Source organism: Poecile atricapillus, chromosome 1 (assembly GCF_030490865.1).
Source record: "Poecile atricapillus isolate bPoeAtr1 chromosome 1, bPoeAtr1.hap1, whole genome shotgun sequence".
Lineage (NCBI taxonomy): Eukaryota > Metazoa > Chordata > Aves > Passeriformes > Paridae > Poecile > Poecile atricapillus.
The window spans coordinates 158,420,005-158,440,888 of record NC_081249.1 but is presented as its reverse complement, the minus strand read 5'-3'; the positions used below and the strand labels follow the sequence as shown (position 1 = coordinate 158,440,888).

The 20,884-nt window shown below is 38.6% G+C and overlaps 2 protein-coding genes across 2 annotated transcripts; both read left to right on the top strand.

Annotated features, from left to right (window-relative positions):
* Positions 1-73: 73 nt before the first annotated feature.
* Positions 74-4,751, top strand: MLH3 (mutL homolog 3). The gene is made up of 2 exons (XM_058835185.1): positions 74-157; positions 928-4,751. Exon 2 carries the CDS (start codon positions 987-989, stop codon positions 4,323-4,325), a length of 3,339 nt encoding a protein of 1,112 aa, XP_058691168.1. The 5' UTR covers positions 74-157; positions 928-986; the 3' UTR covers positions 4,326-4,751.
* Positions 187-20,725, top strand: LOC131577428 (DNA mismatch repair protein Mlh3-like). The gene is made up of 11 exons (XM_058835298.1): positions 187-410; positions 8,856-8,926; positions 9,901-10,005; positions 11,999-12,071; positions 12,710-12,781; positions 13,751-13,859; positions 16,955-17,114; positions 17,779-17,802; positions 18,003-18,084; positions 19,359-19,510; positions 20,232-20,725. The coding sequence occupies exons 3-11, from the start codon at positions 9,988-9,990 to the stop codon at positions 20,307-20,309; spliced, it is 768 nt and encodes a 255-aa protein (XP_058691281.1). The 5' UTR covers positions 187-410; positions 8,856-8,926; positions 9,901-9,987; the 3' UTR covers positions 20,310-20,725.
* The last annotated feature ends 159 nt before the right edge of the window (positions 20,726-20,884 follow it).

Here is a 20,884-nt window from a genome sequence, read left to right as displayed (position 1 = left end):
CGAGCCTCCTTGGGCCTGGTCGGGCGGAAACTACAACTCCCGGCGTGCTCTTTACCCGTGCTCGCGGCTGCGCACGCGCCGTCGCTCCGCGCGGGGTGCCGGGCGGCCCGGCTCCGTTGGTCTCGCGCGGCGGCCGTTGCGAGGCCGCTCCGCTCCGGTGGGTGCTGAGGGGGCGAGGGTGGGGCGCGGGAGCGGGGCCCGGGGCGGCCGGGAAGAGGAAGCAGAGCGCGCTCCAGCTGTGAGGGGAGGGCACGGAACAGCTGGGCCGTGGGTCCGCGCTGTCCTCCCCAGCTCCGGGGCCAGGGAGCCTCGGGAGACCTTTCACAGCGGCGGCACCGGATCCCCAGGCACGACTAGCAGGCCTATTGAATGCCACGAGGAAACCAGTAGGAGCCAAGGACTTGAAAACAGTAGGTTCTTTTTCGCATAAACATCTTGCTCTTTGCTTGACACCCATTGCCAAGCCTGCTTTACTCCTTTCCTGGATAAGGAGCAGCAGGCTGTTTGACCAGGATGAAGCACTGTGAATTTTTGTGAGGATGTAGAGATTAAAACAGGAAAAAAGCAGCTTTCTGCCCAGTTCTTGGTGATATTTACTCTACAATTCTGATGAAAATTGCAGTATAAACCTTTTGCTTGCAGGTCCTTTGAGTTTTGCTTCATACAGTAGGAGTGAAATTAGGGTATACTAAGTTTGAGAACACAGCATGTAGTTAGTAAGGAGCTTAAAGGCTCCTGGCTATTTACCCTGAAGGCACTCAAAATGTGTAGTCAGAGCTTGAGCATTAAAGTAATCACAGAAAAAGCCTCTGAATGCCAAGAAAACTAAGTGTATTTATGAGGGTGAATGAAATAAATGAAAGTCTTTTCACATCTTTAATTTGTATTTCTTTAACTTTTTTCTTTCTTTTCTCTCCATGTTTTAAGGAACATGGAGCAGTGAGCTTCCTGCAGTTTCTTGTGTTTCTCATCTATCAGATTTTGACATGATCAAACGTTTGGTGGAAGATGTGCGAGCCAGGCTGCGTTCTGGAGTCACTGTCAACTCATTCGGACAGTGTGTTGAGGAGCTTGTCCTCAATAGCATCGATGCCAAAGCAACATGTGTAGCTATCAGGGTGGATTTGGAAGCTTTTAAGATCCAGGTGGTGGACAATGGCTGTGGGATAGGGAAAGAGGACTTAAAGCTTATTGGAAAGCGCTACTTCACCAGCAAGTGCAGTTCAGTGAGAGACTTGGAGAACCTGACTTTCTACGGCTTCAGAGGAGAGGCTTTGGCAAGTATAGCCAACATGGCCAGTGTCGTGGAAATCTCATCTAAGACCAGCAGGACAGCAAAAACATTTATGAAACTGTTTCACAATGGGCAAGCACTGGAAGTGTATGAAACTGAATTGAACAGACCAAGTGGTGGAACTACAGTCACTGTGTGCAATCTGTTCCATCAGTTGCCGGTGAGGAGAAAATGTATGGATCCTGTGCTGGAAATTGAGAGAGTGAGACAGAAAGTAGAGGCTGTTTCACTAATGCATCCTTCTGTTTCCCTTTCTTTAAGAAACGATGTTTCTTGTTCTATGGTGCTTCAGCTCCCTAAGACAAGAGACGTCTACTCTCGGTTTTGTCAAATTTATGGACTGGGCAGATCCCAGAAGTTGCGAGAAATAAATCACAAGTCTGGGGGATTTGAGATAAGTGGTTTTATTAGTACTGAGGGACATTACAATAAGAATATGCAATTCTTGTATGTGAATAGAAGGCTTGTTTTAAAGACAAGACTACATAAACTAATGGATTTTTTATTAAGAAAAGAAAGTGTAATTTGCAAGGCAAAAAGTGTCCCTGCAAGCCGTCAGACTAATTCAAGCCCTGGTCGCCATCGCTGTGGGCCAGAGTTGTATGGGATCTTTGTTCTCAATGTAACCTGTGCTTACAGTGACTATGATGTGTGCCTGGAGCCTGCAAAGACTCTGATTGAGTTCCAGAACTGGGATGTTCTTCTAACTTGCATAGAGGAAGGAGTGAAAACATTTTTGAAACGAGAGCATTTATTTATTGAACCATGTAGTGAGGACATCAGAGAATTTAATGAACATAATGACTTTTGTTTGCATAATGCTCCAGTTCTGAAGCCTTCAATTCTTGATGAGAAGAGCATCCAAGAAAGTTTTAAGAAAGCATGTAATGAAATTGTGGATTCTTATGAAATGTGTACCTTGCAATCAAAAGATGTCAAGAGGAAATCCTTTACTGGAAAAAAAAGTTCAAGTCTTATACAGTCAAGTAAAAATGTACAGGAAGCTGAAAATGCCCCTGTTCAGAACACTGCTGAGTCATCTGGTCAATGTAGAAACAGTAAAGCAGAGATTCCATTGCCAAGCAAAGATGGCAGAGTTTCTGATTTCATTAAATCAAATACTTCAGAACAGGAGCTAAAATACACTAACAGTTCCCAGAAAGTATCTGATACTCGTCTGAAACCTTCAGAACATCTTCGTTCCTCTTTTAGTGGAGGGGCCAGATCAGAAATAAGAGAAAGAGATGGTTGTGGTGACCTAGGGGATTGTGCAGAGAATAATATAAAAGATGTGGGCAGTCAGCAAGGTCAAGTAATACAGGAGAGCAGTAAGGTCCATGTCTTAAATAAGGATGTTATTCAGTCACTGCCTGGGAGAGAAGACCCTACTGAAACAGCAGCGGGACCTGAAACTGTCTCTGGAAGTTCATTAATGAGACTGTGTAATGCAAGAAGAAACAGGGAAACAACTGAAGTGAAAGATCATGCCAGAAGAGGGACATCAGCATTAAAGTTGTGCCTTACAGACCTCATAAAAAGTGTTATGCAAAATGAGTCCCCACGTGACTGTGAACAATCAGAAACAAATCTTGCATTAAACACACAGTGTAGGCCTGGCCCTGTCAGTGCCAAGGATATTTTTGACCACAAAGTGAATGTTGTGATTCAGTCTTCAAATACTAAGGGTATTTCTAGTAATATTAATAAAGAATATACAGCTTCTTTTACCAGAGAAGTATGCATGACTGATGGTAATGAGAACAAACCTTTGTCACATTGGCTGAGAGAGGAGATAGCTATGCCTACTGTTACCAATAAAAGACCTTATGAAACATCAAATAATATGGAATTGCGACTGGCAACTTCTTCAGGTATTCCTCGCAAGAAAATCGTTATCAAAAACACTAGAAGACAGATAGCTGTGCCAAGACCTCAGCCCTCTAAGGGCTGTGTGAGCTTGTCCACACAGTTGGGATCATTAGAAAAGTTCAGGAGGTATTATGGGAGAGTTAAGCCTACAGTACCAACACCCATGTCAAAGCGAAGTGAATGTGGTCTCCCAGTTCTTAATTCAGAAACTAACTGTGACTTTTCAAAGAATGGGAATGACAATCATGATAACTTAAACGGTTGTGAAACTCCACCTGCAGAAGATACAGATTCTAATAATATTAGCCAAGGTTTTGGTTCCTTTGAAAAGACTTTATTTTGCAGTGGAGAAATGTCACAGGACAAACAAGCCCTTTGTCAGAGTCCTTTGACATTGTCAGATTACTCTCTGGTTAGTAACAAAAATACAAGTTGTAAAAGACCTCCTGGATCATTATCATCCAAACTGTCTAGAATGAAAACTGATCACAAAGAAGTCGAACGACTTGGTGAACAGTTCCAGACAGACTCAAACAGAAGAGATGACCATTCTTTTGATCTTGAATCCTCAAATAAGGATAACTTGTATAATGTTTGTCAAACATGTAAATCCTCAGTGGAAAAAGTGAGGGAGTGTAAGTCCAGCATTTCTAAGGAGGCTGCATGCTCGCAACCAGATGATGTCATAGCAGAGTCTATGAAGAGTCCTGTCAGCTCGTCACCACTTAGCAGTATAGAAGGAGATTACACAATCTCTTTAGGCAGTGTTTTATCATTACCTGCTAAAAATGATTGTACTAACATCATCTGTAAAGATAAAAGTATGTTAGGTGAATCCTCAGAACAAAATATGAAAGATACTGAGGTTCCCCAAGTGACTTTACAAGGGAACTTGGAATTTTCTGCTGACCACACAAGCACAGACAATCCCAGGAATGATTTGTGTTCTGTCTGGCTGCAAGATTTTGATGCTTTATCGGGAAGGACAGTATACATCAATAAAGCAACTGGACTCAGCACCTATGGCACTCCTCCTAGTGAAGGATTTCAGACTGCCTGTATTCAAGATATAACAACAATGGCTGTGAATGTTGTTTCAGAGAATGGTAAGAGGGGTGGTGGTTGTAAAAATGGGATGAGGAAAACTGTTCTAGGTGCATGAAATAATCTTTCTGGCAGCACCTGAGAGCTTTTGCTGAGTTAGTCACTGCCTTATAGGTAATAGCTGCATGGAAAACAAGAAAGTGTTGGGAACTATGGAGACAGTAAAACATTAACAGTAAAGATATTAAAAGATAATTTTTAATGAAATGGTAAAAAGAAATGTCAACATCATATCAGTTAACAGATAGTTGCCTTGTTTTCACTGGGCATCATGACATTCTCTGTGATAACAGTTACATATAATTGTTGTCACATGTAAAATGAGAAACATATTTCAAAGTAAGTGTACCAGAAAAGTACCATGTTTTTTACCGTTTTGTCCTAAACAGTTATGTTTCTAAGAATGTGTTGTTAAAGAGAGCCTTATATTAAAATGATCTTTTTTGAAACTGCATACGAAATTTAAAGTTACCCTTGAAAGATGAATAAAAAAATCTAACTTCATTGAGAATGTGTAGTCTCCTCTGCATGGATTTTAGAAGGCAGGCTATTCTTTTGCTCTTTGTAGCAGGTGTTGTACAGCGTTGTTGCTGTTTTGATGGTAGACTTTTTCCACTAGTGAAAGAACCCTGCACTGTATTTTTTTTTCAGGGGCACAGTGTTCATGAGTCTTCACTGATCTCTCTGTTGGGTTTTGACTTTCTGCATCTTCCTAATCTAGTTTGTCTGTCTAGTCCTGTCTTTGATAATTTTCCCTTTAAGGGGAAGGGAATATATCAAGGGATATATCTGTGTTCTCAAGTTGTTCTTCATTCTGTCTATAGGCAGATTTTATGAGTGAAGATGCAACCATTCTTTGTGTAGACTTTATTTCCTACTGCGTAATTTGTTTTGAAAATAGTTTGGACTTCTTTCTAGATAGTTATTATGTAAAAAAATTGTCTAATCAATTGTCATGGCCTTTGGTTTGTTCTGTTTTTGATTGTCACCAATCACAGAAACACTGGTGCAGTAGGTGTTTCAGTTGTTGAGTTATTCCCTTATAAGTATAATGATTAATGCCAATAGTTTTTAATATTTATTGTGTTCCACTGAAGAAAATTTGATGCAAATTTTATTAAGCAAAACTACTTGCAAGTGCAAATATCCACTCCTTGACTAACATTTTAGTTTCTGTGATATACCACTTTTGTTGCCTATGGTACTGTTTAGTAAGAAGTCAAAGCCCTGAGATGTAGTACTTGATCTTCTATCCAATCTATTGGATAGTGGATTCATGTTCATAGAGATGATACCTCATGTACTTGTATGCTTTCAGATATTGTACCGTCTGTAGGCGGTATGAAGACATCTGTTGTATAGCATCTTTTTACCTCCCATGGCACTGTTCTTAGCCTTAGCATTGGTGTTACTCTCCATTGTATCAGTGGTGCCAGTCTTTCTAAACTCTGTCAGCTCTTTGGGGAGATGTCTGATTTTATTCTTTTCTTAGGTTAAGAGTTGGACCTCCCAAACCTTCACAAGGTATTTGAGCTGTGGCTAGATCCTATAGGTCTGTTGGTTTTTCAAGCAAGGCAGACACCCTGGTTCAGAAGCCAGCACGGTGGTCCCCCCTTGGCCACTCGGACCACTCTACCCACAAGACATCAATGTGATGGATGGCGAAGCAATGGCGTTTATTGCAGGGGAATTTAACCTTTTATAACCTAGGGTCATTGTGTTACTCCCATCTGCTTACATCACAGCTAGGTGCTATTGGCTAATTGCAAAAGGCTTTACTATCCTAACAGAGAGGGGTTTTTGCTAACTTTCCGTTACATCCCGAAATCTTCCGCATCGCTATGCCCTAGACTACAACATAGGTCTTAGGTTTTCAGGGTTCAAAAAACATGTTCATCCCTATGTTTTTGAAGTAATGGATGTTTGTTCCTTTCAGCCATAGGAACAAACATAACTGTGTCCTAACACAGCATTCACATCTCTTAATGCTGAGTGCTGTTTTGGACTGCTGTTAAAACCCAGAGCGGAATGATTTCTTCACTTTTTTATGCTTCCATTTTGCTTTTTAGGAGTAGTGTCAGTTACCCTGTGGTGTTGATTTAGAATTTCATAGCCCCTAAGAATAGCATCTCATACACAATTCTAGGGAAGTAGCACTGCTTAGCAGTAGGTGGAAGTAGGTAAGAATAATCTACATCCTCTTTTTTCATGACAGCAGTCTGTCATCTCTTCCAGCCACAAGCCATGTGCTCAACAGAGATGTTAGATACCATAGGCCAGACCCAGACATCTTCATACTGATTAAACTGATTGCTACAGAAAAATTGATCAAATTTTATTTCACCATTGGATACCTTTTTGAACAACGCATTTGTAGTAGGAAACTATCCTAGCTCAACCTGGTCTTTGTTGTTATGCCAGCTATATTTGCAATTTTTGTTCCTTACATTATGCTGTGTCATTACACTGGTATATCTTCATGATTTAACTGAGGCAAGTAAAAATCAGTGCTCAAATATGGTAATTGTATGGAGTTTGCCTGCACAAAATATATACATTATTACCCTCAGCACCTTTTCTGATGTTGTCAGAAGAATCAGATTATATCTCTGCCAAGTCTTAAGTCTCACCAGCCTTAGAGCAAGTAAATCCTAACTTTATGAACAATGTATATATTGAACAAGGATTTTCCCTTCAAGAAAAAGCAGGGACATGAATCTTTGTCTATTAAATGTATAAAATACTGGACTTGTGTTGATACAGATGATAGATTCTTCTGTGAACTTGAAAGATACTGTCTTTTGAAAGATATTGTCTTTTCATGACAATAGCTATAAAAGTTCTGTCAGAGTCTGAATTAGGCAGCATTCTTCAATTTGCCATAGTTTACCAGGATCTACATCAGGCCATTTTGTCCTCTCCTCTGGGTTTTGTGACAGTGGGATGCTGAGTTACTCTCCGGTGCTGGGCTGCCAATTTGGATTCTTGAAAGGATTCTCAGTCCCCAGGGTCACTCGTCCTCACTGGAACGGAGCCAATAGTCAGGAGTCTATGGACTGGCCTAAGATTTTATAGAGCCTTTTCACACTGAGCTTATCAGCACACAGCTGTTTTTCTTTGGCTTTATCACTGTGCCTTTTTTCCTGAATGCACACCCTCAATTTCTTGGTAGAAAGGAACTTTATTAATTAATTATTATTTCACAAAGAATAAAAGACTGAATTGTACCAAAGGAAGGGTGAAATGTTTACCAATGTGCTGGAAATCTGAGCCACTTTTCTTAATACTCTTGATAACAATAGAAGTTTGTAATATTAAATCATTTCTGGGTGGGTGGGAACATATTGTTGGACTGACTCTTATCTCATGTGGGCTCACTGACTTGTGGTTTTCAGTTTTACAAATTGCTGGTAACTGTATTAAATGTTGATAGGAATGGTGATAGACTGACAGTTTTGCTGCTCCTCAACAGAGGGAAGTCAACTGTGTTTTATCTCTGATAGACTACTATATGCATCCTTTTTCTTTGGGGAAAACACTTCTGATTGCACTAATTCTGGAAATAATTATTACAAGTTAAAAGCAGCAACCAATTTTAAAATACAGTCCTTCAGAAACCATGGTAATATTCACATTTCCCAAGGCATGTATGTCTGATGATTCTCAGCTTTTTACATATGTGTTGTTATTTCTCAATGTTAGGTTGCAAAATCTGTGGGATACTCAAAAATTTACAGGGCTAAGCACATGTTCCTTTATAAGAATATAATAATTGTATAGTTTTTAGTAATTTTTCATCCTGCTGATTCTGCAGCAGTAAATTTATTTTTTTGTTTAGGGTTTCAGTTCAGATGCCATCCCTTTAGAAGTGAGATTGTGCTTCCCTTCCTTCCTAGACCTCAAAAAGAGAAGACTCAGGCAAGCCAGAATCTGAGAGGTAGGGCCAGCTTTCCAGGACACAGTGTTCTGTGGTAAAAACTAATCAAAGAATTCTCCCAGATGTCCCAACAGGAACCCAGAATTACTCAAGGTCTGTTAACAATGGGACTGTGTGAGTCATCTCAGATCTAGAACTGGAAAAAAAAGATAATTCAGGTTGAAAGTAGGTTAGGGGATACTTATTTACAGGATGAAATACCCAGTTCTTTGTTGAATTATGTCATGAGTTTAAAGAATAATTACCTACTCCCTTCTTTGTACTCATTCCAGCCTTGGAATGTGAAAAATAGCTTCAATCCTCACACTTTTTTTTTTGCAGTGGAAAGGATGAAATAATCTTTCTGGTATGTAACTTTGTCCTGAGGGAGTGGGTAGCTAAACAGATCTTTCTTTCCCTACTGTTCCTCCACCCCTGTTCCAGGCCTATTGAATTGTCCTGCAGGATTTTTAGGAGTTAGAAAGATGCATCTTGCCCTTCCTAGTTAAAACAGACAGTACAGAAGCCTAGTGCCATATTCCATTATTTATTTGTACACTCTCCCCTTTTTATGAAGGAAAAAAATAATACTTGTTTGAGGTTGAGGTACCCAGTGAACATTCTGTTGACGGATGGTGGTATTCCCTTTATTATCTATGTGTTTTTCCCTAGATGCTGAAGGGGAGTCTGTCCAGTCATTGCTTTTGGAATGGGATAATCCTGTTTTTGTTCCCTGCCCAGAGGTAAGCATTACCTTGCATCTCATGCTGAAATAATAATTTTAAATTTTTGTTATTTTCTGACATTGGGTCCAAAATTGCAACTATAATGACTGTTGCACATAAGTATTCCAGAGATATATTACACTATGGACCTGGCAGTTTTGGTTTTTATAGACTGTTCAGATACAAGTCGTCATTGTGGATTTATTCAAAGAGAAGCAGGTATCAGGCTAATCTTTCATTTTACATAATTTCAGAACCAAAACATTTTAAGCTGTCTTTCCCTCTACGGAGATTGTCATCTCAAAATTAAAAGTTATCAAATGGCAAAATTGTAATATAGTGTCTTTTTGCTTTGTGGACAGAGATAAAATAAGCCAGGTTTGAACAGGTCTTAAAAGTGTATTTTATCATAGCTGTTTTTAAAGCTTGGCAGGATTACAGCATGTGGGAGGGAAACAATGTTGGAGCCTTTGGAAAGACTTCCTTTGCTGTCATGAGGTAGCATTATCTTTAATCCTCATGTTGTGTATGTGTGTAAACATATGTATGTAACCATTTCCACCTGCAAACAATAGGCATCGAGTTGCAAACCACCTGCTGGTGAGTTTCTGGAAGGGAGCAGTTCTGTTCAGTCCTTGTGACGTGTGCTCTGACTCATTCTGGGGTAATACATCCTTTGTAATGCCGTCCCCTGAGAGCTCACGTAGGCTGATAATTAACTTCAGCTTTTGATAGGTACTTGGAATCAGCTGGACACATTGAAATCAGCAGGTAATAGCCAGATGGGAAAGATACATAGGGATAGAAGCAGAGCAATTGCCAGATGATTTTTTTAGTTGATGTTATTCTTGTGTAGAAAGTTTGGTTTGTGAAATGCAGAGTTATTTCCAGTTTTTATTAAAGGTAGTTTGTTTGGAGTGTTTGCTCTGTGTGTTTGGAGTTTTTTGCCCTATCGTTGGGTCTTTCCTTAATGTGGAACCCTGTTTTTACAGATTGCAGTTGATGTGACCAGTGGTCAGGCCGACAGTCTGGCTGTGAAAATTCACAATATCTTGTATCCTTACCGTTTCACCAAAGACATGGTTCATTCAATGCAGGTACAATATAATCTATTACTAGCTTTCACTCCCAAATTCCCACTTGGCAGATGGGATTTGTTAATGTTTCTACCTGGTAGGAAAGAAATACCCAGGAAAGAGTTCATATTCCTAATTTTCACAAGCACTAACAGAATTCTTGGTCATGTGGGATACCAGCAGACATGTGTGCCATGCCGTATCTTAGTATCATCTCATAGTTCATCAGCTATCTTCAAGTCACTTTCAGACTACTTGACTAGTATGATTAAATCAAAATCAAGAGATAGCCCAATTATTGCTGCTTAGAAACATTATTAGCTAAATGATAGGTTAAAGTACAGATTTTGTATTTGTTGTAGTAATTTTCTTAGTTCATAGTTCTCTTAAATCTGTGTCCTGTATCTTCCTTTTTTATTTACCTTAGAAATTTAATTCCTTAGCAGGGTGATTTCAAAATCAAATCCAAAATTTAATGGAAAAACTTGAAATTTCACCCTAAGATTTATGTGTGCCCTTAAAAGTGGTTTCTAAAAATGGCATAACAACATCAAGCTTTACTATTTCAGTGGTTTTTTTAAATCTAGCATTTTGAATGTTAGCTTAAAAGCTAAAGTAAATATATGTCTTCAACTTACGTATTTGATGGTTTGCTTGGGTAGAAATGCCAGATTCTCTCCCTCTCTTGCATCCCAGTGACAGAAGGCTTACAGGTCCAGCTGGCACTACTCTTACACAGTCAGGTTGCTGACTTTGAGGTTGCAGGTTCTGACTGTGTGAGGCATGTTAATGCTCACCTACAGGGTGGACAAGGATCCAAATGATTCCCTTACTTATGTTGTGAATGCATGAATAACAGGAGTAAATAAAGTTACTGTACTGAACAGGTTTTGTTTCACAAAGACGAGAGAGGAAAGATGGAGAATGGAAGGTAGCATTTGTCTGTTTTCTCGTAATAAGAACAGTTCTTTAAAACTTACTGAATATTTCTGTGATTACCTGTGTCATGTTTTTCTTTCTGTGTTTTTAAGAAGGCAAAACTAGGGGAAATTACAACTTCCTATCTCTGAAAAAACTAAACACTGCCTTCAGTGTCCTATAGCAATTTTGAGAATCTCTCTACAGAAAATTTAAATCAGAAAATGTTGCATCCTGCAACAGGAAAAGAATAAACAAGAATCATTAGTCTTGCATCCCTGCAAAGAAATAGTCATCCATTAATTTTTATCTACCAGGTGAACAATGCACATGTTGTGAAACAGAGAATTTAGGGTGAGCTATCTATGTGACATTGGGAGAAACTCCTCCATAACACCATATCTATATATTTGAAATGTAACACTAAGATACTGAAAGCATTGTGCACGTCATCTCAGTATTGCTTCTTGCTCTGGTTGATTTCTGAGGCTTGAGGGGAAAGTGGAATCAAAAGATTCAAAATCTACATCAAAAAATGAAGGGGAAAATTGCTTCCTTTTCTCTGCAGATGATTAGCAGGTTAAAAAAGGTTGTTTACATTCTCTTCTGGCGATATCAACAAATCAATTACTCAGACTCACTTTGCACAGCTTTCATTCCCAACTCAAGGAGGTTTGTACATGACCATTTAATTCACCTTAGAACAGCTAATGCTCATGCCCTTATTATCTTTGAAAAAGTTTATCCAGATTTGGTTTTTTTGGTGATATTTTGAAACTTTCTCTTAGATCCAGACTAAACTGTTTCATGACCATTTAATGGTCATTTGACCTTCTGCCAGTATTATCTTTTAGCTTAAATATTTCCTGCCTTTTCCATATTTAGTCCCCCACTGTATTTATAAAGAATAACTATATAGCTTCTCAGTCTGGTTTTGCTAGGCCTTTTGGGTTAGGAAAGATGTGGCTTCCAGTACTCTAATCATCTTATTAGCTATTTGTTGGTCTTCATCCATTTTGATTGTTGTTTCTTTTGTTTACCTTTATTTTAAAAATAATTTTACTGCTCTGTAATGAGTTTTATGAGTATCTTACAGGTTCTTCAGCAAGTGGACAATAAATTTATCGCTTGTTTAATTAACACTAGGAATGGAATGGAAAAAAAGGCAGGTAAGACTGGTTAATAGGATGAAGTTGAGGTGGATGTCAAGTGGACTGCAGAGGGAGCACTGTCCTATTTGTAATCTCTTCTTGCCTTGGGATGATATTGTTAGGAGACGAAGATCTTAGTCTTTGCTTGAAATTTTTTGGATCTTCTTTATCTTTATTTTGGACATTGTTGAGTGTTCCTACTGCCTTCAGATTAATGTTATAAAAATAGATTGTATCAAATTGCTGATATCTTTCAGGCTCTGTTCACAGTGTCTGGAAGATATTCATTGTTGAAGCTCTCTGAAGCTGTACAAAAAAGGCATTCAAAATCAGTAGTTTTTGTAACATTTTAAAAGACTGTGTCAAACAGAACAGTGACCTCAGCTCTCATTCTGAAGTTAGATGAAGATGTCAATAGACAAGAGTTTTCTGACTCAATTTAATTACCTAATTTAACCACCATTTTGGACCACTGAATTTCTGTTCTCTAGTAACTTTATGTTCTGCCAACACAGCCTCCTCCTCACTTTGTTTCTGTGAAACAAGCTGATACTTATCTTCTAAATGTGGCCTCTGGGAAGTAGTTATTCTTTCTGACCCTTGCAGTTGTCTGGTACAAAGTTGCCTATTTCCCATCTGTTGTGGTACATTTTTAGATGGAAACCTCTTGATTTTGGTGGACCAACATGCAGCTCATGAACGGATCCGCTTGGAGCAGCTGATTGCAGGTGAGGTCTAAGAAACAAAGATAATCAGTGCACATAAAAGTACAAATGAGTTCTGTGGGATGTAGAGAACTGATAGGATATCCATGTGTCATCTTTATCCTGATGCCCAGAAGAGTGCAGACATTCAGTATTTGTAGCAGTCATAATACTGGCAGCTGAAAATTCTTACAGCCTTTCCAAAAATAAAAGATATATTCCCTACCCACAGAGCTATTGAACTAAAATAGTCCTGACATAATGAAAGAGCAGGAAGACTGATAGGAAAAACAATGAAGAGGAAATAGAACAACACCAATAAGTTTGTGTGGTTATACTGTGAAGAACAAGACATGGGATGCTGAGTAAAGAGCCCAGTTCATTTGGTTCATTTGTTTTTTAGCTGAATACTGTGCTTAAAGCCTAAAATTTCCACAGTCTTACTGTTTGCAAAGGGATAATAGTCTTCTGTGTAAGCTCATTAGCCACTGGTTTCAGTGTTAAAAAGCACAATAGCCATCCATCAAGTACTTAAAAATCACTGACCTTCTCTTACATCAACAAACATTGTGCAGTTCCTGCAAAGTGTTCCAGGAACTCTGCTCCTTTTGGTCAGGTTCTGAAAAAAGGTAAAGACTGAAGAGAGAAGTGCTTAATGAATAGTAACTTAACTCCATCTTAACTCCATCTGACTTTTCTGTGGAAAAATTGTTCTCTCTGAGTTGAACCAAATATATCAGTGGGTTTTTTTGCTATTTAGGGTGACTCTTTTTTGGAACTGGTGGGAAAAAACAAAGTGGCATTAACCAACCCTTCCCCAGAGACTGGATGTCTGGTTTGTGACATTCCCAGTCCTCCACAAGTTTCAAGACAAGGCATTCTGTGGTCACTTTTTAATCCAAGCAGGGGATTACATGCCAAACCAGAGGGTCATTAAGGGTAATGCCTCCGTAAATATTTTAAGAGGGATACTTCTAAATGTTTCATTCACAGATTCCTATGAGAAGGAAGCTGCAGCATGTGGCAAGAAGAAAATACTGTCGTCCTCCATCTCTCCCCCTTTAGAGATTGAAGTTACAGAAGAGCAAAGAAGATTTCTACGGTTAGTAGTGACAAATAGCTCTCAATTTTTGGGGATGGCTCTGTTGAACAGGAAGATCTTTAGATATTGCCAGGTTACCATGAAATCCAGGAGAAAAGTTGTTGATTCTTTCCTGAGCAGAGCCCAATTGGCTCTGTCTGTACTGAGGGAAATAGATATGCTTCTTAGGCATGTTGTTACAACATCTCAAGACAAAACCGTGGGGTGTGCCATTTCTGTGCCTTTGCAATGTGCTCTGATTTCCCTGGGAAAGTAAACCTTCATGTGTGGGCCAGGAGACTGCCAAAGCAGCTTCCAACAGTTTCTCCTGTCAGGAGCTCAGGACTTGGGAGTGCACAAAGGAGTGCAGTGCCCAGAGTGTCGACCTAGGCACTTTACAGTCACTTTTTGAGAAGAGGAGGATGGGGTATGGAAGGTCTGTATCATGAATCCTTCAAAAACACATTCCTTTTTCCTAGGTGACTGCCAAGAGTAACTAATGAACACTGTTTCCCAAATGTCTCAGAATGGTGACCTAGCTACAATTAGGATATTTAGCTTTTGTACTTCAGGAGTTTAGATACAGGTTTGTTGTTAGACTATTGCAGACCTATTGGAAGCTCATCAAACTTTCTTTTCCCCCAAATCCCTGTCACCTGCCACATGCATTTGTGAGGTTTTTTTCAGTGTATTGTTCTGAATTTTATGATTAAGTTCTGTTGGTACTACCTCATTATTGTTCTTTTTTTTTTTTTTTTTTGTGATTCCTATGGCAAGCTCAACAGCTGCTGATCCAGTCCTGTTGTTGCCTATTACAGGGATACACTTGCTTAGTGTTGTTCATAGTTCAGTAATATTTGGATGCCTTTGTTGTTCCCACCTCTCAATGATGTTGTTGCTAACATCACAATATTTGTAATGCCTCTTGTTCAACTTTGATTTATTTTTGCACTCATCTGTGAATATGTTTCATTTCTAATAGATCTACTTTAGAGAATGGATGGCTAAAATTGAATACAATATACCAAGTGGGAGAACCCCATTGATTCATTCAGTAGCTTTGCAGCTGTGCCCATATTTTCTGTTTATTATATTCACACCTGATATTTTGTCTGCTTTTTTGGCTACCGCTGCTTTGCAAGGACTGCTTGTCTGTGGATGGTCATGACAAAGAAACAGAGTAGTAGTGGGGGTTGTTTTTTGAATTTGTATTGTTTATGTAGAAGCCAGCCAAAAGTACAAATAGATTAAATCACTTCTGATAATTTGTATTTACTTGTCTTTAGGAGCAGTAAATTCAATTCTTCTGCCCATTTTTCATTCATCCTAGTGATTCCATTCTTCATTTTTCTACTTGTTTTAAATTCTGATTGAGTTCAACTTTGTCTCTAGTCTCAGCTGACCTAAATAATTTTGTGTTTTCTACAAATTTGCTTGCTTGACCATGCCTCTTTTTTTCCACATCATTAATAAACAATCATGAGGCTACAGATCAGGACTCGTGTTGAACACTGACCATCTGTTGCCAGCATACCTTGCTTCCATAGTCTCTAAATCATAGATGTTGCTTCTCTATACATGACAACCTTTTGCATTTCCTTTTTTATCTACTTTTAAGTTGGTGGCATTAAAGGCTTTTTGAAAGAGCTAATAAATTCTGAGAGCTAGTTTTTTTCATCAGGTAAATCACAAACATTCTACAAAAATGTGTTTCTTTTAAGGACGCTGATTGAATATTCAGCACAGAGGGATGCCAGTTGTGATTTTCAGCAAGAAGCTTACTGGTGCTGGCTTATTAGTAGTTTTATTGTGTGACTTAATAATTTTTCAGTCTGTATTAGCAGTTCATCACTTTGTAATTTTTGCAAATATTTTTCAGTATCTTTGCAATTGCTCGGTGAGACTATAATTACAAAAAAGTTATGAATTAAAAGTATTACGTGAAAATCTAAATTCTGTTGCTATTGGTACTGTTAGACTATGACTGTATTCTGTGGTAAAGTTTGGTGTAATAAAATAAATTAACTTGTCTAAAAGAACTTTCACTTCAGCTATGCTTGCAATTTAATCATTCAGCTGGACCTCTGGTTCACCTGCAACTTTGGTTCTGTTATTTGTCTACTAAGCATTGTAGTAATGCATTGTTCTGTTGACTCTCTTGAACTTCCTTCTTTATTTTTTCTCTTAATAATAATAATAAAAAAATAAAAAAGCCCAATTGACTTCAATAGCTGCTTGGATTTTGTCTTTTCATTCACAATGGGCTTTTTGTCTTTCTGTGTGCTTGCTGAAGGCTATGCATGTCTTCTTTTTCTGAGTAGAATTTCACAAGCTATGTTCATATGGAGGCTAATAATTCTATTCTTATGATTAATTTACGTAAGTTTATATTGGCTTCTTTCTATTTTTTGTCCAAAGAATTTCTTGTCTAGAACTAACTTTTACCACCTTTGTTTTCAGTGAATATTCCCTGAATTAATAAAGTATATATTGTTACAGTTGTTTTCATTTTGAAGATAAGCTCTCCTCTGTCTGTGAAGTCTCAGTTTTGTGTGTATTTTTCCATCCACAGGCTGTCATATGTTATAATTAACTAGAGGTTGTTCTTTCCTGTGTTCTCTTTGCTTAACAGGATATAAAGTTCATTAAACCATCATAAATTTCTTACAATATTTTTTCCATTTTAAGTATTTGCTAATACATGTCAATTGAAATCACAGTTCTTTCAGATTAGACTTAAAGTAGTTTTAAATGTTGTGTAATTTCAATATTTGGAATGTTTGTATGTTGAACCAGACATTTCATGCATCTTCAGAAAAGGCAGGTTTATAGATTTAGAAATAAAGCCTCTCTTCACATAATACAGGAACTCTTAGATCTTGTAGTTGTGGAACATGAAAAATGCATGGTTGATTGGAGTGAAAAAACATGTTTGAATGTAAGCTGAAAGGGCAAAATTTCTTGGAATCTCATGATGCATGGATTTTGAGATGGGAAACTGTTACAGGAAATGATATAAGGAAACCATATATGTGGACTACAAAAATATTTATATGCTGTGGAGTCATAGATACAGTGATTCATGCCTTATTTCTGTTGTTGGTTTTTTTCCTCAGATGCTGCTACAAAAATTTGCAGGACTTGGGTCTTGAATTATCATTTCCTGAGACAAACAGCTCCTTGATTCTTGTGAGGAAAGTGCCAATGTGCTTTATAGAAAGAGAAGCCAATGAATTACGACGCAAAAGACAGCCTATCACTAAAAGTATTGTGGAGGTCAGCCATGGATTTGGATGAAGTTATCATAGTAGGTCTTGTTCTGTGTTCATGGCCCAGGGTGTTACAGGATATCTGTTATGAAGGAGACAATGAAATTCCTAGGCAAATGTGAGTGCCATCCCTTTTAGCAGCTAAATAGTCCCAAAACTGAAATCACTGAACTAGAACTGAAATGATAGAAGACTGTTTCAGACTTGGACTAGTGGAGAAGCTGAGATAAACTGTATATAGCAAAGATATTTCAACAGTTTACTGCACATGGATGCTTGAATGGACATTAAATGCTTGAAGGAACAGAAAAATAATTAAATGAAGGAACAGTAAAATGAATAAGTCCTAACAAATAATATTTATGTATTAGCAATATTAAAGTTATTTCCATGAAATTTCTACATGGGCAGTGGGGCTTTCTAAAAACCCCTGTTTCAGATTTCTGTAGTTTGAGGGAGAAATTCCTGAAGTGATTACTTGCAGAGAGAGGTCAGGACTTCCACCTAGATCTTTCATATGGTGGTCAGTACTACCAACAGCATCACTTCTGATTCTGGCAGTCACACAATAAATTATACACAGATGTGAGCAAAGTAGGGTAGATGTGATACAAAGTAGGGGGATAGAAGGGAAAAATAGCAACTGATGACATTACCTTTTTTCTTTCTAGGAGCTTATTCAAGAACAAGTTGAGGTGAGTGGCTGTCTACTTCTAGAGTTGACTCTAATAATTCAAAGCTTACTGTGTGAATCAAAGGGAGCATATTGAGTTTCAGACGAGAGACTGGACAAGATAATCCCCTAGCTTTTCCTCATTTTTAGTTTCCTTTGTGTTACAGTTCTTTTTTCTCATATTAAATGGAAAGTAACATGATGTTCCCTTACTGCTTTTAGCTAGTGCAGACCACAAGAGGAGGAGCAAGAGGGACACTGCCTCTGACGTTTCTGAAAGTGTTGGCTTCACAGGCCTGTCATGGTAGGGAAACTGTACTTTTCTTTCATTCTTTCTCTTTTTTAATTTTTTTTTCAAACCTTTCTCTCTGTACAGCATCCTCTCTGGGGCAGTGTTTGGATTGTCTGCAGCTATTGCAGGGTTAAATACTCTTTCTTAGGGATGAGGAGATAATGCTCATTGACAGCACTGAGGAATAAGCAGTATTCCCCCAATTTAATAATATATGGGCCTAACATACTTCCCGATCTTCATGTGAAACATACAGCTCTGAGATGCATTCATCTGTGTGAGCTCTAAACCATTCAAATAACAGTTCTATGATGGGCCTAGGGGGAAGGTGCTGGAATCTGCTTGAAAGCATGCAGGAAAGAACACTTAGCCACCCTTTCCAAATTTTTAATTTCCTTTAAGTATTCCAAGTGTTTCAGCGTGCCTGCAACAGTTCAAGTACTTTTGGAAGGAGTGCAGTAAAAATTTACATCTTTTCAGGGAGCTGTTGCTTTCCAGGACCAGGCAAGGAGGCAGCCTTACTGGTGTAGACTGCAGTAGCTCCAGCCTCTTGTTGCAATTCCTGTGCCATATGCAGTATCAACAAGATCACACTGAAAGGGCAAATATGAACCAGAAGTATCTGTTTTCTCAACAGTGTCTCTATTTACAATTGGCAGTCAATGTTTTGGGTTTTTGTGTCTAAAAAAGTCCCATGGCTGAAAGCATATTGTAGATAGCCTTGTGCATTTGTGAAGGCAAAAGTTTGCGAACACCTCTGAAATAACTCCTTAATGTTATGTTTGAATTTCCTCTGGATGTCTTTAAGTGCTCACTTGTAAGAAAGGACTTAGTGGCTGGGCTAACACTTGGTCTCAGAAGTGATACCTGTCCCTGGCAGCCACAGAGAACCACTAAAGCCTATGAAACTGTTACTGACTGTTGTCTTGGTTTAATACTTCTTGATTTGTGAACTGTTTCCAGCTTCAGCTCTAATACATACACACAAAAAAGCCCATTTGCCTCTTGCAACATTACCTGAAACACCAAAAGGTAATAATCTTACCTTCCATCAGACTTGGGCTACATAAAAGTTTAAGCCATGGAAAGCTGATCTCCTCATAGAGCAGACTCTTTAATTGAGCTGAGCCCCAAGTCTGCCACACTGCAGCCTTTGGGTTGCCTTTGCAGGCATTACCTCTCAGGTAATCTTTGGGAGATGCCTTGTTTACACTGAAAACCACAGCTGTAGAAGGAAGTGGAGTCCTCTTTGGCAGCAAGGGTGAGAATGTGTCTCTCTTTTTCAGGAGCTATTAAGTTTAATGAGCATTTGACTTTGGAGGAGAGCTGCAGGCTTATTGAAGCTTTGTCATCTTGTAAGCTACCCTTCCAGTGTGCTCATGGAAGGCCTTCAATGCTGCCTCTTGCAGACATAGACCATCTACAGCAGGAAAAACAGGTAGTGTGTGGGACACACCTCTGGTAATCCGTGTTCTGCATTATCAGAGGCACATCATGTATGTGTGTTAGAACTAGGATTGTCCAGTTTGAAACCATCACCACTGGCCTTATATTACTTGACTTTTTACATACTGTTATCAATAAAATGAGACTTTAGGACATAAGCCATCTGTCCTGTAAACACTTTAGCAAGGATCTTACTATATCTTATTTGAATAGTCACACTGCCTTGAATAGTGTCCTTAAGGTTAAGCATACATTTAAAATGTTTGCAGTTTTTAAGTGTAAAATTTGGAAAACATGGAAATTCTGAAATTCTGCTAATGGAAAAGATGCTAATTAAGCAAATGCTTACTTTCCCAAAGTTTAAGATGCTATAAAATGGGGATAAAGCATAGGAATAGCCACATTTATTATAAAATCATAGAATGGTTTGGGTTGGAAGGGACCTTAAAGATCATCTAGCTGCCTTCCACTAGACAAAGTTACATTTAAATTATATTTAAATCAGGTTACATTTTCATTTAAAACAAAATCATTACTCCTCCCTTTTGCTAGTACTATACTTTATTGTTATTAAATTGGATTCTGTTGAAAGTCAGGTGGGACTTTGAATTAGATATTAACTTGGAAATGAATGTATTATGGCAAAGAGTATGGAAACACTGAAACGTACTTACTCAGTTATGACTTGTGCTTCTTAATTTTTCTCCCTCCAGCCTAAACCTAATTTGACTAGACTGAGGAAGATGGCACGAGCATGGCAGCTATTTGGAAAAAAAAAAGAACCTATTTAAAAAAAGTTAAGAATGTGAACTGCAACCACTAGAAGCACTGGTATGATCCATGAGTCCTGTTGTTAGACTACAATATCCTGTATGGAGCCAAGTTCTAAGCCAGTGCAGTCACCAAAGCTCTCCTCCAACTACTGACCAAAGTGACCAGCCAGGAGAACATGGCAGGAGGAGCCCGCCCTTGGAGCCTGGAGAAGCATCTTCAACATAATGGAATAGTGCTGTAAGTCTGGGCCCTATGTCAGTGCTGGACTGTTTGGTACAAGGAGTTGCAGCCACTTGCAGTTACTAAGGCAAAGCACTTCTTTTCTGCAAGCACAGCATAATTCTGCATAATAGAGAGGGGAATTTTAATTAGTGTATTTTACCATACTTTGAAAATTGGAAGGTATTTCTTAATAAAGTTCACACTAAACTCACTCCTTGGGCTCATAGCAGTGTTTGGAATGAGGATCAACCAGCTTCATAGTATATATAGGCCAACTTAGTATCAAGAAACACTTGGCAATGAATGACACACCCAGCTGCTTTCTCCAGCTCCTTGCAGTTTGTGTGCATGAGTGAGAGATTTCTAAATC